Consider the following 26,978-nt stretch of genomic DNA (forward strand, 5'->3'; position numbering starts at 1 on the left):
TCTGTGAAACTGGGGTATAGTTTTCTTAAGAAAAAATTCTCATACTATACTTGATACCTGTATAAACTTGGCAAAAAAAATAGTATCTGAATATTTGCAAATATTTAAAAACACCAACAAGCCTGCCTAACAGGATTACTGGATTATTATACTAAAAATACACGTGAAAAAAATCTGGATGTGGTGTTGCATGCCTGTAATCCCAGTTACAAGGAAGGCTAAGATGGGAGAATTGCAAGTTTGAAGTCATCTTAGTAAGACTCTATCTCAAAATTTTACAAAATATAAATTTTTTAAAAGGGATAGGGATGTACTCCAGTAATCCCTAGGTTTAATCCTCAGTACCACAAAACAAAGCAAACAAAAGTGAAACAAATAAAGTGCAGTACTTCATTCATAATATGCAGTTTTCTTTCTTTTTCATACCATGCTTTCCAAATCAATGCCCCTGTATACAAAAAAACTCTTTTTATCAATCATAAAAAGTTGTTAATCATTTAACTAATTTGTTCATTCTTTTCTCTTTTCTTTCTTTCTTCTTCTTCTTCTTTTTTTTTAGCTGTCTCTTTGGCTCCCACTCATCAGGTATACTTTGCTAAAAATCATTTTTCACATACTCATATTTTGTGCTGTGTACATTTAGTGAAGAGGGAGACCTGGAAAGGGAACTATAATGGTTGAATGGTGCCCCAGAAAAGGTGTGTCCGAGTCCTAGCCCTTGAAATCTACAAATGTGACCTTATTTGGAAAAATGGTCTTTGAAGATATTACTAAGCCAAGGATTTTAAAATATATTCTGGATTATCCAAGTACACCTTAAATCCAATGATGAGTGTCCTTACAAGAGACACACAAAGGAAAGACAGGGAGAGAAATGGCAATGGTCCTGTGAAAATGGAAGTAGAAATCGGGGTTCTGCCATAAGCCAAGAAATGCCTGGAGCCCCCAGAAGCTGGAATAGCCAAGGAAGGAGTCTCCCTAGGCTCTTCAGAGGGAGCACAACCCTGGCAATATAACTTGATTTCAAATTTCTTTTCTTTTTTTTTTTTTTTTTGGTGCCTTGGTGCCGGGGATTGAACTCAGGACCTTCCGCTTGTGAGGGAGGCGGCAGAACCACTGAGCTAAATCCCTGGCCCTTGATTTCTAATTTCTGACTTCAAGAAGTGAGAAACAATAAATTTCTGTTGTAAGCCACCCATTTTGTCATAATGTGTTATGGTAGCCACAATAAAGTATAGGAACTAATGTTCATCACATCCTGGCATTCTTCTAGTAGCTTCAAACATGTCTCATTTAGTCCTCAAAAAAAAGAACCCACCCACATTATGATGCATTATGATGCCCATAATTAGATAGAAAACTTAACCACAGTCACATAGCATTAGACCTGATATTAAACCCAAATAGTCTTATCATATGGTTCATACATTATCCACTGCATCATGCTACCTGCAAAATAAGGGTGGTTCTTCATAGAGAAAGTAACTTTGGATAAAAATAATCAGTTAATCTTCTCTTACCTATAAATATATAAAATAATCTTACTATATAGTGTGTTTGGTTTTTTGCTTGATAATTGAATGAACTGAAAGATTTAAGTAGAAGTAAAATAACAATAATCCTATCAAATATGTTGAAGAATGCCATATTTCATTATTGTTATTTAGGATTCTTTTGGGTCTTTTCACTTTCTCTTGTGATTTTCATCTTTCATTTATTAATTTAATAATCTGTTCATCTATTATACACCAGGTATTGTGCTAGGTTACAGTGACATAAAAGTGAATAAGATATCATTCCTGTCCTTACGATACTCTATAACGAGAATTATTGTGAAGGCTATCAAAATCGAATGGAGTCACTTATGTCAACCCTAGCAAAATAAAGCCAGGAGGTTATGAGGGGACATCCCTCATGCATGATTTGCCCAATAATAAGAACTATCACAAGCAATTAGGCCAAAACCACAACCTTGCCCAAAGAATACTTCTGCAAGGACATCTGCCCAGTAACTGCCTGCTCAATCCTTGGCTTATGCCATCTTGTTATTGGTCCTTTTAGCCAAGGATAATTATTTCAAAACAATTTATGTAACCTTCCCTATTTTACCTTTGAAAACCCTTGTCTTCCTTTGCCTCTTCAAATATGCTTATGAGGTGCTTATGCTTAACTTGTATATTCCAGTTTACAAACTTTTCATTCCTAAATAATTTCCTTTTTTGAGAAGCTACTTTAATACCTTCAAGTAAAGTAAAATTCACAGCTCTTGATGCTGCATCACTTCAAATCCTGCCAGCCATCGCTTTCAACTAGTAGTTCCGTGTAGACCTCAACTAAGGTTGTGCAAAAACAATCTAATAGTACTATTCCTTCAACCCATGCAGTGTCTTAATAGCTATCTTCCCTGGTGAATCTGTTGAACACCCATAGGAACCCACTTGTCACTCTGCCATATACAACCTGGAAGGGGGAAAGGAATTGACCAATAGGAAATACAAGGTAATGGATGAATATTAACTTTGCCTTTTCAACCCAGGTGAAAGGTTCTACAATTCATTTCCAAAGCCTATTCAGATTCTGTGGGTTTCTGTATCAATCATCTAAACTTAGAAGTAGCCAACTCTTTAATACAAACCTGGCTTGGCTTTTTCTCCATCTTTATATGCCTTCTCCCTGGAATCACATTGTTTAATGAATGTCACTGGCATTAAGGAGTACTCAGACAAAAATACCATCTTACATATCTTGGTATTAATTTTATTTGGTGTGAGTTAATGTCCTGAGTGTTTGAATAGTTATTACTGCATCCAGGCTGAGACTAAGATATCTACTACAAAGTCTGGAATCCTGGGTTCTTACAGGATACTAATACTTTGTAGGGGTGTCTCGAATGATTAGTCCTTCTATTAATTTCTTTCATGGAACTTCCAAAGCCTCATATTCCAAACAAGAAAAAATAAAATGATAACTATAAAATAGCATGAAAGAGGGAAGGGAAGGGAGAAAATCACATGAACCCATTTATTTTCATAATTGCTTACTCAATGTTTACTGAAAAGAAAGAAAACTTTGGAATGGTGAATCTTGATTGTTAGATTACTTTTATGGTAACTTTATCATCTTGCTCACTTTGTTAAAGCAAAATGTAAAGTTTAAGGAAATTTATCTTTCATTTTTAATATTTATAGTGACTATTCATGGGTAAACTGCAGTGGAAATGTGGTGGAAAGAACGTATTGGCCAGGGGTCTTGCTACAAGGAGCTACGTTGTAAAGTTAACTTGCTTTGACAAGTTCCAGATGTGCCTCATATGACCAGAAATATTGAAACACTGGAGGTGAGAATAGATCTGAAAGATATGATTTTTTTTGCAACATAGAAGATGACTGTTTAAACAATGATTGTCTGTTTCTAAAATCTAAAAATAGAATGCATTTTGGTTTTTATTTTAATATTTTAAAGATATTTGTTTGGAATGTTATCCTTTATACTTCATATATGAGAAGGCACTAATCATTCTCATTCTTGAGTCTCTATTTTCCCTTCTCTTATATTTTTGGTTACTACACTATCACTTTCTTGGCAATGTGATAGTTGCAAGAAGTGGTAGGTCTATATTTTTAAGGTATTAGTTCACCATCTTCAGGGATGGCTATAAGACAAGGGATCACCTTCAGCTCCCTACGACAAATTCTCTGAAAATCACAATTACTCTTTTGGAGAGAGGACCACAAGGTGGTATTTCTAGGAAATGGGATATAACCCTAGTTTTATAGTAGTCAGAGGATCTTCCAGATTTCTAATGAGATGTCATAATTTGAAGTTCCAAACTTTAAGACAGATATGGTACTCTATCCTTTTCATGTGGCCAGGGAGAAAAGAATGTATTAGTAGCAACATAGGACTTGAACTGTTAAGAATAGAATTGTTGCTAATGAAGAATTTCAAAGCAATGTTATTGGCTTTACTACAACAGCTATACAAGCGGCAGCACAGAAATTCTCAGTGGATCTTTCCCTTCACTTCAAATAGAGGCAATGTCTTAGCCATTGTCTCCTCGCTACGGTACAGTATCTGACACCTGCAACTTAAAAGAGAAAGGGTTTATTTTGACTCATGATTTTAGAAGTTTCAGTCCACATTCAGCAAGGTTAAACACAGAAATAGGATGGTAGAAGGGCCTGGGGAGAAGAAAGCTGTTTATATCATGGCAGCCAGGAGTTGGAGAGAGAAGGTAGGGGCCAAAGAGGGAGATAAACCTGTCCAGTTATGCCCCCCCACCCCAGGGACCCACCTCTTCAGGCCATAGCCCACCTCCTAATAGCAAGTCAGCTATATTAACCCCACACACACATATGCACTCCCTATGATTAGATTACCTTCCAAAAGCACGGCCTATGAATGCAGGAGGACATTCTTGATCCAAACCACAACAGGCACTGAGTATGAGTTGGGTTCTTCTTCACATCAAAATTACCAAAATCACTGCCTATCTATCCTCTCATGCTGCCAACAAAGATTTAAGCAAAAAGATTCTTGTCGTATGTTTTCTATCTCTATCTGTGAAGGACCATGGGAGAAATGTATTTTTCAAATGGAGAGAGTAAATTGGGGCTTTCTTGTCAAGAAAATCTACCATTATAAAGCACTAGTTGCTTTCTAAATTGCTGTAATTAACTAATAGTAAATATTTGTGCCCTTTTTTCTCCATATTAAGCATCTAATTTAACATGTGGTAACAATTTATCCCCACACACATTCTTTTAATTTGTATGTCTTTGCCATGTACAAAAGTTATAGATACAGGCTGAAAATGTGATGTTACAGGAATTGGCAAAATTTTTCCATAAAGGGCCAGAAAAAAAATACATATATATTGTTTGCAGGCTACATATCTCCGTGACAATTGCTCAATTCTGCTGTAGTAGGGTGATAGCAGTTATAGACAACATGTAAGCAAATGAGCATGGTTGTGTTCCAATAAACCTTTATGAAATACAATTTTCATGAATCACAAAATATTCTTTCACATTTTTTTCTAAAATTAAAAAAGTACAATCCATTCTTATTTTGCAATGAGTACAAAAACAGATAGCAGGTTGGAATTGGCCCATGGAGGATTTGATCTGTAGTTCTTGGAGCCCTATAATGATCAAATATTAAACTAAATAGAGTTAGGGTTATCACTGTGTTTAAAGCCTCAGTGTAAATTGTGCCTGTGCCTCCACTATAGATTCTGTTTTAGTATTTTGGAGGAGAAGTAGACATTTACAAGCTAACTATAAAATTCTTCCATGGGACAAAATTTCTTATTTAAAACCTAAAACTGAGAAAATAATTGTTCTAAATCTGAAAGCCACTAGCACTAAGGCCCAACTAACAGAGCCATATGAAACTGTATCTTAATAAGCTGAATTAAACAATAGGCATTCACATGTTTAAGGTTTTAGAATAAAAGTTAACTAATTACAATCTTATTCTGGAATTTAAAAATTCACAGTAATATTAAAAAGTTTAATACAGTACTGATATATCATTTTTAAAATGTGTTACCAAGCATACTTCTTTTTAAGCAAAAGGGAACCAACACAAAGGTCTTGAACTTGGAATTTCTGGGGATTTTTTTTCAAAACCATAAATCATCTTCTTTAAAGATAACAATTGGAAGTAAAACCACTATGACTTCATTGTAATGAGTATTTTTCCCATTAATATTAAGCTGAAATTGTCAGCCAGTGTCAGAGTGGGACCAGATGTTAGCAAGTTTCAGTCCCCAAAGACAAAATTTAACATATCACAGTACTTGTTCCTTAACCTCCTGTTCCTAACAGCATCTTAGTTTATATTGGTGCTTCCTGAATATTCAGAAATCTCAGCTTTCATAAGTTTGCATTTAAAGTTTTAAAATATGAATTTATGAGCCTCTCTGAATTTTAGTAATGATAAGATTTTTTCCTTCAGTTTTTGAAATTTCAGGGGGAAAGAAAAATATACATACATATATACATACATACATATACACGTATATATACATATATATACATAATTTTCCTTGTATGTTATAATTAACTTCAAGTATGATCTATTTATTTAATCCTATAACTAGTTTTCTCTCATAGTAGATTTCCAGATATTTCTCAAAGATCTTATCATTTTTCATGTTTTTAATTTTTGAAATTGGGTTATAACTACCCACAGGTACCACAAAAGAGAGTAGATAAACAAACTATATAGATAATTATCATAAATAACTTTGCTTCCTTTTTAAAAATTGTTATAAACTTAGTCTTGAGAGAATTGTATCTCTTTAAACTTATGTTATAAAACAGTTGGACAAAACTAGTATTTTTTTCCAATACTAGAACATGCGGTTATTTGTACATTCAAATTGAACCTAGGCTGAACAATTTATTTGCCAGCTATGTCAAAAAAACTGTTTAAAAGTATATGGGGGCCGGCGATATAGCTCACTAGTGCCGTGCTTGTCTGGCCAGTGCAAGGTCCTGAGTTAGATCTCCGGTACCAAAAAAAAAAAAAAGGGAGAATAAAAGTATAGGGGTGGAGTCTGCTCTCTGTTGGGAAAACTGGATATCCACATGTGAAAGAGTGAAAGTTAGACCCATATCTAACATCATGTACAAAAATGAACTCAAAATAGGTCAAAGATCTAAACATAACAGATAAAACTACAAAACTCTAAGAAAAAAACAAAGGGAAAGTTCTCAACATTAAATTTGGCAATGATTTTTGGATATAATACCGAAGCTTCAACAAAATAAAAAATAGATAAAGTAGACTTTGTGAAATTTAAAAACATTTGTCCATCAAAAATACTACTAACGGCCGGGGATTTAGCTCAGTGGTCTTGCCGCCTGCTGCGCAAGCGCAAAGACCCGAGTTTGATCCCCAGTACCAAAAAAAATAAAACCAAACTACTAAACGGGGGGCCAGGGATTTAGCTCAGTGGTTCCGCTGCCTGCCTCGCAAGCGCAAGGACCCGAGTTTGATACCCGGTACAAAAAAAAAATACTACTAAACAAAGTAAAAAAGCAACCCACCCACTAGAAGAAAATATTAGCAAATTATGTATGTGACAAGGGATTGACCCTCAAAACAGAGAGAAACCCTAAAATGCAACAGTTTTTTCTTTTTATTAGTACATATTTGCAATACATGCATTACACAATAATTGGGGAGGGGGTACATGTACATAATACAACTTGTTTCCTTTTTAAAAAATCCTCTTCCTAAACCCTCCCATCCCCCTCCCTCCACAATTTTTTAAAAATCCAATTCAAAACATTGGCCAAAGACCTGACCACACAGTTCTCCAAAAAAGATATGCAAATGGCCAAGCAATACATGTAAAAGATGTTCCACCCCATGAATCATTAGGGAAATGAAAATCACTCTGGGAATAGCGCTCAAGAAGTTTCATAGGTGGTTCCGGTTTATTCTTTAACTCAATTCCTATTATCTCCCTCTCACTACTTACTCTGACATAATACTGAACAACTTACAGTTCTCTGAACACATTTGTCTGCTTCAGTCCTCTTAGAATGACCGAGTTCCTTTTCCTTTTCCTATTTACTTGGTGAACTCCTTTTAATTTTTTGAAACCCAGCTTGGACTTCAATTTCCCCAGAAAAAGATTTCTGACCTGGAGTTAATTACTCTCTCTTTGGGGCACTTATTTCATTATACTCATTAATTTACTCAACAAATTCAACTACATTTGACAAATAGTTACTGACCACTTACTATGTGCCAAGTACAGTGTTAAGAAATCTCATCATCATTGTCATCATGAACTCACACAGAGTCCGGCATATACCAGGCATTCTCTCAAACAATACACATTTATTTTATTTATTTATTTTTGGTACCAGGGATCGAGCTCGGGTCCTTCCTCTTGCAAAGCAAGTGGCGGAACCACTGAGCTAAATCCCTGGCCCAATACACATTTATTAATTCATTGACCTGAATTTATTAGTTCGTCAACTCTATGAAGTAGATATTTTTACTGTACCATTATGTAAATAAGGAAACAATCTCGGAGAGGTTAGGGAATTTGCCTATGGTCTCCTATGCAGTCCAGCTTCAGTATACATATCAAGATAGGCATTGTCCCTACTCTAATAGAGGTAACTAACAACTGATTCAAGACAAAGTAGGAATTTTAAAAACAACTGAATAAACATAAGATTTGGTGCTGTATGGTACCTGGGCCTGGGTCCAAAGTGGAGAATAGCAAATTGCCACTCTAACTCTCCTGGAATGCACACTTTGGTACATAAAGACTAGAATTAAGGGTTACAAGGTATCTTAGTGGTTGAGCTCTTGCTTTACATGTACAAGGCCCTAGGTTCTATCCCCAGCACTGAAAAAACAAAACAAAACAAGACAAAACAACTAAAACTAAAGGTTCCTATTTTTCTACTGTTGGGTGAACTTGCCAGGCAAGTTCATTTTTTGTTTTTGTTTTTTTAAAGAATGCATTTGTTTATCTACATGAAATTTAATTTACCTCTGAGCCACCATTCTACTGAGACAGTAGAAAATTCATTCCCTTCATCCCCTCCAACTCTTTCAAAAAGGTTCAAAGAGTTATCTTATGCACCACCAAGGCAGCAAGGAGGCTACTTGTTACTGGTGAGTAACAGTCCATCCCACCAGTCCCTGCTCCTAAGCTGATAGGATGAGCATCTTTCTAGGCCTGGGAGCAGCCTCCTTCTCTGGAGTGTCAGTCATCCTCCACTCAAGTCTTCCACCTCTGGCTCTCTGGTGAACAGGGACTACCAGCCTGTCTTCATCCCTGTTTGAAGCAGCCTATTCCCTTCCCCATCTTCTTTTTCTCTTCCTTCAGAACATTTAAAATAATCTAAGATTAAAGGAGCACAGTATTTTTTTTACTTGCTAATTACTTCTTCTTCCACTTTCTTTTCCTCCTCTCACTCCCCTTTCCACTCCCTAGCCATTCCCTACACCTTAACTTTGAAAATGATTAATTAAAAACCATTAGTTTTACATATTCGTTGTCCTTTCTCTGACATAGTTTGGAACCATAAAAGGATCTAATATACTCTGTTCTGATATCAATTGCCTAAGATAATTACAAAGCTTTCTCATTCTTTTGAAATAAAATTACTTTCAGCACCAAATAGTTCTGTTTCCCCTTCCTTTTAACTGTCTCCTTTGGAAGTGGAGGAAAGAGAAAAAACTACCACTGTGGGGAAAAAAACTACTAGATAAAAATATTTTTTCCTCAAAAACTGAGTTCAACTAAATGAGATTTAAAATTCCATATCCATTGATGACTGCAAAAAAGATGTCAAGCATTAGTAAAACACCTATTCTGTGGTTAACAAGGAAATAAATGCTCTGAAGAATAAAAGAAATCCTTAAAAGACAAGGTCGTTCTTCTAAGATTAGTCTAGTTGCAATGTGAAATGCTCAGAAAAGCAATGTAAGTCAGAGAATGTGACAAAATATTTAATAAGAAACTAATTCAATACTGTGAATTAGAAAACAAAACAGCATGTGATAAAATTACTTTTGATCACTATAAGCGTTAACCATGAGTTATAGAAGGGACAGATTTTGGGAAATCTAGATCTACAGAAATGAAAACTCCACTGATTTTGGAGGAGGCAGAGGTAGAAACAAAAGATAAAACAAAAAACATGCACACAAAAAACTGGAGGCACAATGAACACTCTGTGAAGGAAAAGTGGTGAAGGCACTGGCCTGACTCTAAGGAAGATTGTATGTATGTCATGATCAATATCCATAAGTAATAAGTATTAAAATGCAGCAATCAATCCACTTGTAATGTGCTTACTCTAACTGTAAGTACAACTGTAACACCAGGACATGGACTGCAAGCTGCTGTTGTGCTGGAAAACACACCTCTCAAGGATCGAAAACACACCTCTCAAGGATCGTAAACCCAGCGTCAGTGAGAATTAGAGAAGCCAAGTTTAAACTAAGAGAAGAACTTTACTTGAAGGTGGAGAAAAGGAGAAGAGAGAGAGAGATGATACATAACTACACCACGAAGAGGAAGCATTTGAAAGCGAAATACTCGTAGATTCTCGTTTATGGCTCCTTTTTTTTTTTGAGATCCTTGTTCCCTGCAGGCTCCTGGAATCTGTTTGGCTCCAGGGCTGTTTTTGGTCCTCCCCTTGGATTTCTTCCAGTCATATGACCTTTCCTGTTGTTTGGTGGAGCCTAGAATTAGGGCTGGGGGGCTTAGGGACAAGCAGTTTAGGCGTAAGTATTAAGTAAAGGGGTTTATGTTGATCATGCTACTTGGGACCTCCCTGAGTTTAGCTTCTTTGTCTTTGTCTTTCTGATTGCCCAGTCTAATCTGCAGAGGCAGAAGCCATGGCACTTAGTAAGTCTCTCCATTAACTTCTATCAAAACTCAAGGAGGCCTTCATCCTATCCTTTCTCTACCTACACCCTCTGCCCCATCCCTATAGAACCAACCATTTGATACCTGAATTCTTGTTGCATTAACTCCATAGCCATTTATTAAATTCCTACTATGTGGACAGCAATGTGCTAGGCATTAAGGATATAATCAAAAGGAAAGGAGGAGAAAATATCTACTACAGATTAAATGGGGTAGCAACATCAGAGGCTAAGTATTTTATGTGTCTTAGTGTCTTATGTCACTTTATCTAAATCAATTTGTATAGCAAAACCAAGCAAGCATTTTATCTATTTTACATTTTTAAAATAAAGAGACTGTCAGAAATATTGTGTAATTTGTCCATCTTATAAACAATTCAAGATACAAGATGGGATCATTCAAATTAGTAGTACTGTGCACTTAATATAAAAGATATAAAGGAGAAGTTAAACACTATACAAGTAATTACATGACTAATGGGGGAAATAACTGGAGGATTAATGAATGATTATAATCAGAGGTGTTTGGATTAATGTGACCAACTTCTAAATCAGTGGTTCTCACCCTTGGTTGTACATCAGAATCAAATGAGGGAGCTTTAAAAAGTCCTATGCTCAGATCCTACCCACCAAAATCATGATGTAATTGATTTGGGCTTGCAGGTTGACCTCCAACAATCATGTGATTTTAACATCTAGGCATGAATGAGAACCACTGTTTTCCAGTAGTGCTTCTGAGATTGTACAGTTCATTCAAATTATCTAGGAATCTTGCCTTATTGTAGATTCTGATTCAGAGGTCTTGAGAGAGGAAACCACCCCTCTGTATGGAATTGGGCAACTATGGGTTAACTGGGTAACTATGCTATTTGTGGAATGCACCTGAGTAACCATGACAGCTTCAGTAATCTGTCACTAAAGGAGTATAATGGACTCAGAAAGTCCTGCCAGGACTCTTTGCTCTTCCCCTACCCCACTGCTCTGCTTTGTGTAAATCCTGCTTGCTATATTCCCAGGGAAACTCCAGGGAAATTAAGCTTCATAGATCTAAAAAGAGGTGTATAAAGAAAAACAAACTTCTTTTTGGGGCTATCAAGACTGACAGGAGTCACTTGCAGAGCCATCGTCATTATTAAAACTGCTTTTTGCTCCTAACTCTATGTTTGAGTGCTCTGTTTGGGATTCCCTCACAGGTTCCTGCTGACGTCTGGGATGTACAGAGATTTTGTGTTTCTTTCCTATGTTTGTATGCTGAAATGGAGGCATGCATAATGTACTAATGGACCCCAGAGGAGATACTACTTACTGCCTGGGGAGAAATCATGAGTCAAAATAACTAGCATCTCTTTGGTTTGATCATGAGTTGTGCAGCCAGAATAATTTGACCTTTTTACAACAAAACAGATCTTTTCCCCCCAACATCTTTACTTCCTCCAATGACCTTATCTCTGAAATCCCAATTTTCACCACTCTATGCACCACCTACTACCTCTATCTTTTCAACTCACCCTTCCATCCTCATTATACCAATTGTGAGATTGCTGAGATTACTGGTCCATTGTTCCCAGCACTTTTTAATCTGTGTATGGTTGGGTGGGTCAATCCATGTATTACCTTTCCTCCTTGTCTCCCAAAGATTCCATGGTGAATCATTATAATTACTTCCTTGTAAACAGTCTAACTTGCCCTCTGTGTGATAGTTATCCTTACACTCAACTATCTTCTTTAATGTCTGTATTCCTTTGACTGACATGTACTTGAGAAAATCATATCATTGTGCTGTCTGGACTCCCTGATACAAATTGCAAATGGGCACTCAGACTTGCTGGTAATGTCACAATCTTTTTATAGTTTACAATCTCACACTCAAATCTCTGACCTCCTTCTGACTTGTTCAACCTCTAACATCCTCTTCTTGCCTCCTCAGATGGAGGACTGACCTCGGATTGTATTAAGAAAGTTAATGTGATCAGACAGGACCTCTGCCTTACCCTCCCACTCATACACAAACCATTTGCATTGGAATTTATTTTCTATCTTTCCTCCCATTAAAAGGATGGGAATTTTTCTTTTAAAAGTCTATCTCCCCTCCTGTGCTTGAATCCATTCCTTCATCCTCCTCTCATAACTTTATTCCCTCACAATAGACATGAGATAACATCATTCCCTTGCTTTAAAATTGCTTCCCATTGTATTTACAATAAAAGCTAACGTCTTGCCCGGGCTTTCAAAGCCTACATGATTGGCTTCTTGCCTAAGTCTTTACCTTCAGACTATACTTCCTTTCACTCATTGTGCTTCTGCACACTGGCTTTTGCTCTCTCAACCATACCAGGCTCATTTCTATCTCTGCACTTGCTCTGTCCTTTTTCTGGGTAGTCTCTTTTTCCTATTGTCTCCTTCTTATCTAGATCTCTTCTCTGAGGGGGCCTTCCTTGACTGTCTCATCAAGGCACTCCCCCTAGTCCCTATGGGATCCTCCAATTTTATCTCCTTTGGAGTGCTAATCAATGTCTGGAAGTACCTGGCTCATTTTTGCTTCCTTTATTGTCACAGCCTAAGTGGAATTATTTGATTGATTGATTGATTGATTGAGACAGGGTCTCCTATTTAGTTCAGGCTGGCCTTGAGCTCACTATGTAGTCTAGGCTGCCCTGAACTTGCATCAATCCTCCTGCCTCTTACTCCTCAGTGCTGGGATTATAGGCATGCGCCACCATGCCCAGCTAACTAGAATTTTATTCCGTGAAAGATGATGTTTGTTTGGGGCTCTAAACTCAGGCCCTAGAAACCTGCCTCATAGCTAAGGGGTATAGATACACTGTCGGCCTGAATACCGCTCTGGACGTTTCTACTATCATGAAGCCACAAAGCAATTTTTGTTTGTTTGTTTGACTGTAACGGGGTAGGGCACTTAATGATAAAAGCAGGGAGCCAAGAAACTTCCTTTTATTCATAGCTTACCCAACGTCTTGTGTTGCAGAAGTATAGGGACGTGACAGAACTCCAGGGCCAGAGGCTTGACTGAAAATATGCTCAGCCCCTTAACTTTATCCGGAGATTTTACTTCTGTAATTTTTTTTTTGTTGTTGTTTTGTTTTTTTAACCCCTCCCCCCCTTAGGAAGTCGGCCAAGCCTTTTGCGCAGGCGTCCTGATCTGATTTGGTGGAGCCGAGGGATTTCTATCGCGCATGAGCAATTCGAAACAGCGTGGGGCTATGCGTTGCGCAGGCGCGTTTGGCCGACTCACTAGGTGGGGAGCTCTGGAGGCGGAGACCCAGGCAACTGGGGGGGCCACAGAAGTACCCCCTTAAACCGTGAGTTTCTGACGGTTCGCTCCATGGCGCGGGATTGTGAGGGATTAGGAACGAATTCTGAATCGAGACTTCAGTTCTGTCGTAATTTAGTTTATCCCTTTCGCCATCCCTCCCTCTAGATCCCTCCAACCGCCGGCGGGAAAGCCGCGCGCCTGCGCACTAAGCACCCGGGTTCAGGCTTGGGTCCGGGGGCGGGAGGTCCTGTCCTGCTGAACTCACGACCCGCTCTCGCGGAAGGGTGACCGTTCGTTTCCCTTCTTTTGTCCCGCCGCGCTCTCGTGGCCAGAACTGAATTTTCCATGTTTGTATGGGACTTTGGAAGAGTCTCCTGTTTTGAACCTCCTGGCTCTTTGGGCGGACAGTGGGCAAATGACTTTTTTACTCAGCCTTTTCCCTCCCCCTTTCGCCTCTCTGCACCACACCCTCCAGCTGCCTGGTGCCCGGGCTCGCTGTCTCCGCTGGCCCTAGTCCCAGTCCCTTTCCACTGCTGTCAGCTGCAGCTGAGGCATCCCCGACTGGGAAGTGTTCCTTGCAGCCCCCTGCTGGTATTTCTAGAAGGTGAAAGAAATTCTAATGGAGTTCCTAGGACTGGGCAGTTTCCCTTACTTTGGGGCTTTGGGCATATGGTACATTTTTAAATATTTGTCCGTTTGAGAGTGGTGGCATTGTTTCGTGCTTGGTTCAGTGAATGATTAAACTTACCTTCTCCAGTATTCACATTTTGACAGCTGCTCTGCTCCCTTGTGGACATAACCCCTTCTTGACATTTTGGATCCCAGTTTTTTTGTGATGGAGGCATCTTTGGGGATTCAGATGGACGAGCCAATGGCTTTTTCTCCACACTGCGACCAGTTTCAGACTGATGATTCTTTTAAAAAATATGAGCAAAATTTTAATCTTCCAGGTATGTGTTTACTTCCCAACATGTGCAATTTTAAAGATGCACAGGCAGCCACTCTGTATTTTTGACTCCTTTAACAAATAATGTTGAAAAGGCGAATTGTATGTTCTTGTAGGAGCATTTTACAAACATGTGAAGGTCTAGATTTAAGAACGAGATTACCTTTTAAGAGGATTGTAATCCAGTCTTACCATTTTACAGATGAAGATGCTAATATCTAAATATTAGTAGCTAAGAAAACACAAGTTTGTTGATGCCCAAACTAGAATTTGTCTTTTCCTATACCTGCTCTTACCTCACCTCATCATTCTACACTAAGTGTGGTTTTAGTAATTAACACTTTAAGTATTCAAAAGCAGAATTCACTGATAAAAGTGAATGAAATATTTGTAGCAGTGACAAAGCACGATAATGTACTGTATAAGTATAATTCATGAAGTGTTTGACCATAACCCCTTTAATACCAGATCTTATACATTGAAAGATATATCTTCATTCCTCTATCACTATGTCTGGGACATAGGGAACATTTAAGAAATATTTTTTAAATAAAAGAATTCCAGGAGGCTGCTTTCTTTTCTCCTAAAAGGTAGCTAAATCTTTTCCACCTTTGTCCTAGGCAAATTTAATGCTTCTCCAAAAGATCTTAGTTTTGACCTTGGTCAAAAGTTTTGATTTTGGGCTGGGGATTTAGCTCAGTGGTTTCGCCACCTGCTGTGCAAGTGCAAGGACCAGAGTTCGATCCCTGGTACCAAAAAAAAAAAGTTTTGATTTTGATCTGTACTTTATATGTACACTACAAAAGTCTTGAACTCCACCCTAAAAAATATGACCTCACATACTTTTGCTTTCTGAATAAAACTAAACTCAGTAGGAGTCAAATTGGTACCCTTCCCAGTGTCCCTGTTTTTGGTGATGAAACCCACTGTTATTTCAGTTACCAAATTTAAAATTTTAAAGTTTTCTTTGACTTATGCTTTGTATTTGCTCCCTATATCCAGTCACCCAAATTATCTTTTTTAAATGTATGCAGCTGCTTCTTTACATTCCCATTTGTACCTCATTGATTCCCATACACTTTGTTCTTGAATTATAATCAAGACTTTTACCTTTCACTTCTGATCCAGCCTCCCATTTCAATTTATAATGCTGCTGCTAGATTAACCTTAAAATACCAATTTCATCCAGTTTCATGGATGCTGTCTCCCTTTCCTTCCATTCTTCTTACAGTTACCTATTTTACACTGTTTAGCTTTCCATTATTAGTCTCTGGACACACAATATAACAATGTAGTTATCATTCTTGCATTGATTAGCACTCTGTAGTTTGTCTCTCTAGTTTGGCTTGTCATATATGTTGTGCATTATTAAGTAGAGTGTGTAAATGGATCAATCTGATTTGGTTTTAGCATTATGTTCAGAACAATGCTGTTCTTCTAATATTCTGAGAATCCACTGGGAAATAAAGAGTTGAGTGAATTTTATTTCCAGTTTTGAAAGTTTTGTAGCCTTTCACAGAACCGCATTGGACAACATTATAAATAATGCCTATGATAATATATAAAACATGCTGAAACTTTACCCATATGGTTCTTTTATTATATGACCCTTAATAAAAGCTACAGTTATATCAAAAACCTAACTTCAATAAAGAATAAAGCTGATGAGGTCCAGGCACATAACTGTCTCTTGATCTAATTGAGAAAGTAAATAGACTAGATCATGAGACAGTTATGTGCCTGGACCTCATCAGCTTTACTCCTTATTGAAGTTATGTGTTTGATCGGATAGTGGGACTTTTTGCATGTCTTTGCATTTCCAGAACCATACAGGATCCAGCACATAGTAGGTGCTTGAAATATTTGAATGAAAGACGTAATGCAAAGATATAAAGTACTTAGTATAATGGATGAATAGCAAAGTCCTTAGTTTTAGGAAAGACTAGATCCTGGCCTTTTATTTGGTCTCCAGCTCTTCATGTTCTTCCTTCCCTTCAAGTCCATGTTCTACTTATCATTTTTGTGCTTAACAGCTTTCCATAGCTTTCACTTGTGTTCTCCTTTTCCCTTCCTTAGCTACATTGTATTTTCTTATGTCCCCTCCCTCTCCTTTCCCCACTGTTCTATGCCTTTTCCTTTTCAATGCTTTTACATATGTACTTCCTTCTTCCTAAACGTCTTTTTCCATTTTTGCTGCTTGATGAATGCTTCAGAACCTGGTTGTCAACTGAACACTTCCTGGTACCTTCAGAAGTATTCATCTTCCCCAACTCTGTGTCTCTTCTACATAGTACTATATGCATTCCTCTCTTTGTCGTTGTATTAAGAGTAATAATGTCTGTCTCCTTCACTAGACTAAATCCTAGAGAATAGTGGCTACACCTGTTTTTTTCATTTTTCAAATATACCCATGGCCAAGTATTTTTAAAACCTGTTTGTTGAATGAATGACTCCATAGACATCACTTACACCTCTGTGAAATTGGGTTAATGATTCAACTTCTCTGAATAGAGTATCTATGTCTGAAAAATCAGAATATTAATTCCTGTTCTGCCAATATCACAGTGCTGTTATGAAGATCTGAAAAGATAATGCATGTGAAAGTGTTTTGAAAATGTCTTAAACTGAGTATTATGATAACTTGACTTAGATATTGTTGATAAAATCTCAAGACTTCTGTATCTTTTTTTTGTCTCCAGTAGTTTATTAGATTTTATATTATTGCCTGTACTTATTTTAACTATGTATGTTTTCATAAAGAGCTTACATTTATTTAAAAGTAGCAATTTTTCTGCTGTCCAAGATAGAAGATACTACTGTTATTTGGGACAAATCTTTTAAAATACTTTTTACATGCCCAGAGCTTTAGTGGTCCTTCTCTTGTGGGATATACTGTGAATATCCAATGCCTAACACTCTTCCAAGCTTCAAGATTCTGTATCTTTGAGGAAGAAAATGGTTTTGATGAACATTACATTGTGTCCATATTATGCCATCTAGTGTCTGCAACATAAATTTATTTGCTTTTAATTTTTATTTTGGGTTTTATTTGTTTTGTGTTTAGTTTTTTGTGGTTTTGTTTTTAAGAGATCAGATCTCACAATATTGCATAGGGTGGCCTTGAACTCCTGGTCTCAAGTAATCCTGCCTCAGCCTCCCAAGTAGCTGGGACTATAGGTGGGGCCCACTGTGTCCAGCTTTAGTTACTTTTAAAATTTAGCTTTATTTAAAAAGCCAGTACGCAATAATAGTAGAGTTATTATTAGTGTGTAATTCCAGTGTAGTCGATATTTTGTATGTGTAATTCTGGGACTGTCGTTTTTATTAGTTAAAATAGGTAATGTGAGTCAAAGCACCTTGATGAGGTTTTAATTATTCTTGTAACTTTAAGATTTATTAAAACTATTTTATTTAGATTACTTGTGTTAGAATATTTCACTGAATATTTTTAACTTTAGAAACTATAAAAGTATATCTTACTAACTAAATTTTTTTCCTTGATAGGTGTTAAAAAAGATATCGAGAAACTTTATGAAGCTGTACCACAGCTTGGTAGTGTGTTTAAAATTCAGAACAAAATTGGAGAAGGTAATTGGGGACATATTTTTATTATCTTTATGAGTTTTTTTCACTTATATTTTCCTTTCATAATCTTGATTTTCATTATTTCTTGATCTCACTTTTAAAACTGTTAAGACCACAAGAATATTATAAATTATGGTAACACTTTTCTTTTTTCCCCCTGGAAAGAATGAAAGTATAAATAATAAATATTTACAGTAAAATGAACGGTTCTATTTTAATCTATTATGCCATTAAAATAGTTTGTTGATCTATTTTAGCTTTGTTTCATTAAAAACTTTAAAAGTTAAATATTGAAAATTCTAATAAATTATTTTATAGGCACTTTCAGCTCAGTCTATTTGGCGACAGCACAGTTACAAGTAGGACCTGAAGAGAAAATTGCTCTCAAACACTTAATTCCAACAAGCCATCCTGTAAGAATTGCAGCTGAACTTCAGTGTCTCACAGTGGCTGGGTAGGCAATTTAAAGATATTTTAATTGAACTGGCTATATATAATGTAAAAGTAGATGCTTAACAGGAATGATGAGATTGTATATGGACTAAATATATTCCTTAGTTGTTTGTAATTTGTTAGTACTTTCCCTCTAACCTTGCATTGTTTAATTTATCTTTTAGAGGGTATTTCCCTTGAGGCCAACTTTGATTTCCTATTCTTTGTCACTTTTTTTGTATCCTTCCTGCCAGATCATATATCTGGCTTCCATGGTCTGAATTTTTTTTTTTAATATGTGAGGAACTCATATTTCGCATCTCCATAACTATTGACAGCCTTGACTCATTTTTTTTTAGACAACACAATGATTTAGTTATTCATTCTCATTCTTTGCTAAGTCATTCCTTTCAACATAAGGACATGATATATTATCTTCCTGAACTGTCCTTCCTCTTCTAGCTACTCATCACTTTGCTCTTTCACAGCCAAACTTCTAAAAAATTATCTACACATACTATTTTCATTTTTACACTTTCTTTTCACTATATACTCATTATGCTGCTTTCTTCTGTGCTAGACTGAAACCGATTTAGTTATATTGTAGAGTCAGCCATGACTCTAACCATAATTTAACATAATTGACTTTCTTTAAATGTATGTGCTGCTAGGGGCCAGGGATTTAGCTCAGTGGTTCCGCCGCCTGCCCTGCGAGCTGAAGGACCCGAGTTCGATTGCCGGTACCAAAAAAAAAAAAAAATTTAAATGTGTGTGCTGCTGAAGCAAACACTCATTGACACAAAATAATTAATATATTTATAGGGTACCGTGTGATGACTTGATGTATGTATGTATATAATGTGTAATGATCAAATTAGGGTAAATAGCACTTCCATCTCCTTAAACATTATCATTTCTTTGTGTTGGGAATCTTCATACTTTTACTAGTTCTTTATAAATTATTATAAACTATAGTCACCTTTCTGTGCTCTAGGACACTAGAGCTTTTCCTCGTATGTAACTGTATTTGATAATTGTTAACCAGCTTCAATCTCCCTTGCTACCTGGCATCCCTAGCCTCTAGTAATCAGTATCTTCTCCTGTTTACTTTTGTGAGATCAACTTTATTTGCTTTCATATATGAGGGAAACGTGGCATTTGTCTTTCTGTGCCTGGCTTATTTCACTTAATGTAGTGTCTACTAGTTCCATCCATGTTACTGCAAAGGACAGGATTTCATTTTTTATGACCAAATAATATTTCATTGGGTATATATATCACATTTTCTTTATCTGTTTACCTGTTGGTGGACACTCTGGTTGATTCCACATCTTGGCTAATACGAATACTGCTGCAATACATTTGAGAGTGCAGGTATGATTTTAATATACAGATTTCATTTCCTTTGGATATGTATCGAGCTATGGGATTACTGAATCATATGATAGTTCTATTTTTAATTTTTTTTGAGGAATATCAGTGCTTTTTTCCATAATGGCTGTACTAATTTAGGCTCAGACCAGCCTAAGGGTTCTGCCTTTCTTCATATCTTTGTTATTTCTTTTATTTTTGATTATAACCTCTGACTGGAGTTAAGTGGTATTTTCTTGTGGTTTTGATTTTCATTTCCCTGACTGAGAATGTTGAGCACTTTTCATATATTGTTGGCCATTTATATATAGTATCTTCTTTTGAGAAATGTGTATTCAGATCATTTGCCTATTTTTAATCAGAGTATTTGGTTTCTTTTGCTGTTTTCTGAGTTTCTTACTTTTTTATGGATCCTAATTGTTGGATTAATAGTTTGTAAATATTTTATTCTACTCTTCAGGTTGCCTCTTCACTCTTCTTAGTTTGATATAATCTCATTTGTCTGTTTTTACTTTCGTTGCCCACACTTTAATCCAGTTTGAGTTTGTTTTTGTATATTTTTTCTTCTGTGTATATAATCCAGTTTTTCCAGCACCGTTTGTTGAAGGTCCTTTCTCTAGAGTGTATTTTGTTGAAGATTAGTTGACTGTGGATAGATGGATTTATTGCTGGGTTCCCTCTTCTGTCTCTTTGGTTATGTGTCAGTTACTTTACCAGCACCACTCTGTTTTGTTTGCTATATAGGATTATAATACGTTTTCAAGTCAGGTACTCTGATATTTCCAGATTTGTTCTTTTTGCTCAAGATTGCTTTGGTTATTTGGGGTCTCTTTTGGTTTCATAAGAATTTTAGGATTGTTTTTTTCTAGTTCTATGGAGAATGTCATTGGTATTTTGCTGAAGATTGCATTGAATCTGTAGATCATTCAGGATAGTATCAAGATTTTAACAATATTAATTTATCCAAACCATGAAAATGGGAGTCACCCTTCCTGGGCATGATGGCACACACCTAATCTCAGCTACTCACAAGACTGAGGCAGGGGTATTGTAAGGTCAAGACGAGCCTGGCCGCTTAGTGAGACTCTCCTCAAAAATTTAAAAGTTCAGCACTCCCTGGGTTCAGTCTCCTATACTAAAAAAATAAAAATAAACTCAACCTTATCTCATGCCAATCTTCCCACTTCCCTGTATTCCAGTTTCTTTAGTTTCTCAAATTTGTCTAAAGAGCTTTCTTTCTTCAGGGTTACTGGCCAAACTGTTCCCCCCTTCAGGAAGACTTCTGCTAGTATTCACATGGTGACTCACTTCTTTCTCTCTCTCTCTCTCTCTCTCTCCCTTCCTCCCTCCCCCCCCTTTCTCTCTCTCTCTTTCTTTTCTTGGTACCAGGGTTTGAACTCAGGACCTTGTGCTTACGTGGCAGGCGTGGCAGCACTGAGCTAAATCCCTAGCCCAGTGACTCCTTATTTTTGATAAGAGCAAGAGTGGCACTGTTTCAGAAAGTCTTCAGTGAATTAAATTGGACTCTCAGATTTTAAAAAAATTATCACACACCTTTTGATTTCTTTCAAAACCCTTACCATAATCTTCATCTTAGTTACTTTACTTGTTTACTTTGGGAGTCAGGTATTTTTATGAAACAAAATACCTGACTCCCAAAGTTAAAGGAGGGAAGGTTTATTTGGCTCACAGTTTGTAGAGTTATTAGTCCATAGTTGTCTGGCTTCAAGGCGGGGTGGTATGGCAGAGGGGCATCACAGAGGAGAAATAGTCACTGGCAAGCTTTTATATTCTATCTGGGCTACAGGGATTAGGGAGGTGCCAAACCAATCAGTGGACTGATTTAGTAATCTCACACCCCTAATCCCAGCATCACACATTCTAGATTCAGCCACCTCTGAAAAAGCCCCACCTATGACTGCATGAGGCTTTGGGGGGCACCTAGGCACTAGCCATGACACTCTGTCATTGTTACCTTGTTTATCTGTATTGTCCACTAAATAATAAACTCCACAGAAAAAAAGGACAGAAATTGTGTTAATTTTATTCACTGTTAAATTCATAATGTTTAACATTGTGTCTGGCAAACAACATTGCCCACTCAGTATTTATTGAAGGAATAAATGAGCTTATTTCTTTGTTTCACTCCTCTTTTTATAAAAGACAAGAAGATGAGATGACCTCTCTAAGACACGATTACATACATTTTAGTCCCTTGATTAAGATCAAGGAACTATGCTACTTTACATCCATTTACTACTTTCTTTTTCTCTGAATCTTAAAAAATACATGCTAAAAATGTCTTCGTATGATCTTATAGGGCACTGAGGCAAATTATCTTTGTGCTCTGTTTCCAGTCTATTCTGTTTTTCTTCCTTAACTGTTTTGCCTCTTCCTTTCTTCCTATATTGTTCTCTGAAAAATTACGTTAATTCTTCATTGTAAAATGAAAAGCCTTCCCTCAGTTCTTGCTATTATACTGTTAATCTCTTCCACCTAAACTCCTTTTTGTTGTCCCTTCCTTATTTTGCTCTCCAATTTAGAGATTTTATTCCATGGCTCAATTTTTTATATTCATTTTCACAGTGTTAGATATTACTTCTTTGTAAGTACTGTACTGTTATTAATTTCTTCCTTGACTTTCACTGTCATATCTAGATATATCTATCAAAATGGTGAGCTCTTGGTTTTAGATGCTTCTTTGCCTGATTTTTTAGCTTACATTGTTGATAACCCGTATTTTTTACTCAGGCTCTAAATCATGGGAATCAACTTTCCTCTTTGTCCTCAACTTTTATGAAGCAATGTAGTTTAGTAATTAAGATCATAAATCTGGAGCAACTGCCGGGATTCACATGATGGCTTTGAGTGACTTACTAGTTTGGTGATCTGGGGAAGGAAGTTCCTTAACCTCTCCACCCTTCATCTTCCTCACCTGTTTATAAAAAGGGAGGTAGGGGAATAATAGCACCTTCTTCTTCATTCACCAACTTAATTTGTTCTATGATTTTGGAAAAGATTGCCTTGTTTGTGTGAGAAAGATAGCCAAGATCATGTTTGTCACTTGATGCAGTTTGCAAACAAAATTTTGCCAAATACTTCTGTTTGCGAACCAAATTTTTTGCAAAGTGTTCATGAATGGAGGCATCACTGTAAAGTTTAACTTTGTTAGTAGGTGTGACGTGCTTAGATCAGAGCTTGGCATATAGTGAATGTTCAGTAAATGTTACTACTACTACTACTATTATTATTATTATTATTATTATTTTGTACCAAGGATCGAACTCAGGACCACGGTTGTCAGGCAGGCACTGTGCCACTGAGCGGCATCCCTGGTCTGTTACTATTATTTTAAAAATTTGTTTATTAGGGCCGGGGATTTGGCTCAGTGGTTTCTCCGCCTGCTGCGCAAGTGCAAGGACCTGAGTTCGATGCCCGGTACCAAAAAAAAAAAAAAAAAAAATTTGTTTATTACCCTTACTAAATCAGCTACTAAGTCTTTTAACTGGGTTTTGTACATCATTTTCATTCTACCACTTCCCAGTTAAAACTATAATTGTCTCATATTTGAATTATTATAGTAACCTTATAACTTATTATTCTTTACTTAAAACTTTATCTGTTATACAAGTCAGTTAAATGTTTACACTATCTTACATGATGATTTCAAGTCAGTTTTCTAGTAGCATGTATGCATTGCTAAAATTACACTTTAAAAAAAATACAGTATAAAGTTCTAGTTCGTTTAACCTTTCCTCTAAAGTTCATTGTGCATTTTTCCACTAGGGGGCAAGACAATGTCATGGGAGTTAAATACTGCTTTAGGAAAAATGATCATGTTGTTATTGCTATGCCATATCTGGAGCATGAGCCTTTTTTGGTAGGTTTTAATATTTCTTGAATTTTAAGTAGCTAAATATTTGATTGAAAACAATTTTGTGACCTTATTCATAATTTTATTTTAGGACATTTTGAATTCTCTTTCCTTTCAAGAAGTACGAGAATATATGTTTAATCTTTTCAAAGCTTTGAAACGCATTCATCAATTTGGTATTGTTCACCGTGATGTTAAGCCCAGTAATTTTTTATATAATAGACGCCTAAAAAAGTAAGTATGAAGAATTCCTAGAGAATATTTACAGTTATGTGTTTATGTTATGGAATCTCCCTCTTAGATATAAAACATACTACAACAGCTTTGTACAGATTATTTTTGTTTAAAATTTTTATTGTGATTGGGGAAAAGAAATGCATGAAGAAAATATAATTGCAGTAGTAAAGTAACATACATCATTAGATATAATATGGATCAGCAGAAAGAGCGCTTTGCTAAAAGAAAGTTGGAAAGAATTCAGTTCTTTTTGACCTTACATATGTGTCTGATCTCTAGGCTTCATTTTTCTATTTTAGTAAATGAGGGGATTTGATGACATGATAGCTAATTTCCTGTTTCTATAGCAGAGTTCTGATTTTATGTGTATTTTTGTGCTCATTATACCCATAAAGGCATTGTAAGCTGAAAATGAAATACTATTACTTATATAATAGATTATATTGAATATGGTAAGAAGATTAAAACTTTTTTGCAATTATTACAGTGTTACTAAGCTTTAATTGTTAAAGAAAAGTAAAGATTAATTTTGTTTCCTAGGTATGCCTTGGTAGACTTTGGTTTGGCCCAAGGAACCCATGATACAAAAATAGAGCTTCTCAAATTGGTCCAGTCTGAAGCTGAGCAAGAAAGTTGTTCACAGAACAAGTCTCACATACTCATTGGAAACAAGATCTCATTGAGTGGCTCAGCATCTAAGGAGTTGGATCAGCAGTCCACCACAAAAACTTCTATCAAAAGACCCTACACAAATGCACAAATTCAGATTAATCAAGGAAAAGATGGAAAGGTTTTACCTTTTATATTTTTTAAGAACCACTGTCATACTGTCTTAGAAATGTGCTCCTTAATTCAACAGGAGATTTAATACTAAGATAGTACCTGTAATTAAGCTTTTTTAAACATTTGTTGTATGTATCCATTTGATTAGATTTTCACTGAGATTTATACTGAGCTGTTTTATTGTTTCAAAATGAAAATTTTTTACTTTCTTGATAATCTTTGTCATACAGTCTAAAATTATGATAAAAATGGAAAATAATAAATTTTCCCTGCATGTTATAAAGTTCAGCTTAATTATGCTTTTTTAAAAAAAGCATTAGTTATAGGGATAGAATTCTGAAGTGTCTATCTCCATTTTAGCTGCACAGCAAAATGTAGCATCTATGCAGGTGGTTTTTTAATTTTTCTGTTTATATATATTTGTGAAAGATGATAACATTGTATGGGTGTTAAGAGTTCTGTCTAGACTATTTTCTCCTTTCACAGAAGTGTTTTGGTGCCTGAGAATGTCTTGAATGCAGCTGTTTTTGTTTCATGTCACTTAACTCTTTCAAAACTATGGCAGAGTACAGCTGGCAGAAAGTGTTACAGATATAATCCTTATTTTCCTTGTTTTTGTTGGTATTGTAGGAGGGATCTGTAGGCCTTTCTGCCCAGCGCTCTGTTTTTGGAGAAAGAAATTTCAATATATACAGCTCCATTTCACATGAGAGCCCTGCAGTGAAAGTAAGTAATATAGCTCAATAGTTCAATGGTCAGTCAGTCATACACTGAAGAAAATTTAGGAAATGACTAGATTGGTATTTATTAAGTAGAGTATGGCTTTGGCAGAAGATACTGCTTTGAGGATTTAATCAAAACTTTTATTCTCCAATTTTTTTCCTGAAGTTTTCTGGTGAAATATTTTATCATTTTTGGCTAGCTGTTTTTCTTTTCCTACAGAACTATTTAGAATCTTAAGACCTTCTCTGTTAAGATTACCAGAATTGTGAGCTCCCACACCTCACAGTTCTGACGCACAAATGATGGTATAAAGGTGTTTATAAAGTCAACAAAATTGTCAATGTTAGATGCTTATAAATTGACTAATGATATCTTGTGAAAGCTAGAGAACTTGAATAAATTAAAACTGATTTTAGCCAATGTAATTGTGCAGTTTGTTCTGAAATGGAGTTAGACACTAGAACATAACTGTTATACCTTTTAATATATCAGCAAAAATTCTAATAAAATGTAAGTCAAATATTTACCAAACCAGTTAATAAATTTTACTGTTTGTTTAAAAAAAACTCAGAAAGATCTTAAACATTTTAGTAGGTAACTGTTTATTTATAATCCAATAGCACATTCAGAAGTTTTAAAGGTTATTCTTCTGCTACTACTTTTTGCTATACCAGCATTTGAAGGTATCATATCCTATCACTGAAATAGAAAAAATGATTTTTCTTTTATAGCTTGTAAAGCAGTCAAAGACTATGGAGGTAGGATCAAGAAAATTAGCAACAAAAAAGAAGGCTATTTCTACAAAAGCTATGAATAGTGGTGTGGTAAAGAAAACTGCCAGTTCTTGCCCAGCCAGCTTGACCTGTGACTGCTATGCAACAGATAAAGTTTGCAGTATTTGCCTTTCAAGGTAATGTGTTTTACTGGTGCTATAAAATCACCAGCATGCTGCCAGACAAGATTATAAATTGAACTAATTTTGATGGGCAGTTTATGTAGTGAGTAAAAGGAAATAACAGATCTGTAAACTACATAGGCATTGATACAGAGCAATGCCTTGAAGAGCACATGACTCTGTCATACATTTATTTAACATGCATTTGCTCTTTAGAGAACACATTTGCGCTAATACACAGATAATTTAGGGAGTAGAAACTAGATGTTTTTAGAAACTTAGAATTGACAATTTGCTTGCTGATTTAATCTTTTCTTTTCTTTTTTATTTTTGTACTGGGGATCGAACTCAGGACCTTGTGCTTGCCAGGCAGGCGGCAGAACCATTGAGCTAAATCCCCGGCCCTGATTTAATCTTTTCTGTTTTTCTGTATTTCTGCCTATGA

The 26,978-nt window shown here is 36.1% G+C and overlaps 1 protein-coding gene across 8 annotated transcripts in view; it reads left to right on the forward strand.

Annotated features, from left to right (window-relative positions):
* The first annotated feature begins 13,575 nt into the window (after window positions 1-13,575).
* The window catches only part of Cdc7 (cell division cycle 7), a 127,453-nt gene continuing 114,050 nt past the window's right edge, over window positions 13,576-26,978 (forward strand). For 4 of the 8 annotated variants that reach the window (XM_087213103.1, XM_021255396.2, XM_004841285.3 and 1 more), the window contains exons 1-9: window positions 13,576-13,733; window positions 14,445-14,637; window positions 18,138-18,221; window positions 18,537-18,672; window positions 23,808-23,901; window positions 23,987-24,129; window positions 24,673-24,922; window positions 25,546-25,641; window positions 26,370-26,548. In XM_087213103.1, the coding sequence (XP_087069229.1) occupies window positions 14,523-14,637; window positions 18,138-18,221; window positions 18,537-18,672; window positions 23,808-23,901; window positions 23,987-24,129; window positions 24,673-24,922; window positions 25,546-25,641; window positions 26,370-26,548 (1,097 nt within the window). In that variant the 5' untranslated portion in view covers window positions 13,576-13,733; window positions 14,445-14,522. The remainder of the gene's footprint in view (window positions 13,734-14,444; window positions 14,638-18,137; window positions 18,222-18,536; window positions 18,673-23,807; window positions 23,902-23,986; window positions 24,130-24,672; window positions 24,923-25,545; window positions 25,642-26,369; window positions 26,549-26,978) is intronic. The other 4 variants (XM_004841286.3, XM_004841287.3, XM_004841288.3 and 1 more) reach the window with 4 other exon arrangements.

Source organism: Heterocephalus glaber, unplaced genomic scaffold (genome assembly GCF_053883595.1).
Source record: "Heterocephalus glaber isolate CG9 unplaced genomic scaffold, H.glaber_assembly_v1.0 deba00001442, whole genome shotgun sequence".
Classification (NCBI taxonomy): domain Eukaryota; kingdom Metazoa; phylum Chordata; class Mammalia; order Rodentia; family Bathyergidae; genus Heterocephalus; species Heterocephalus glaber.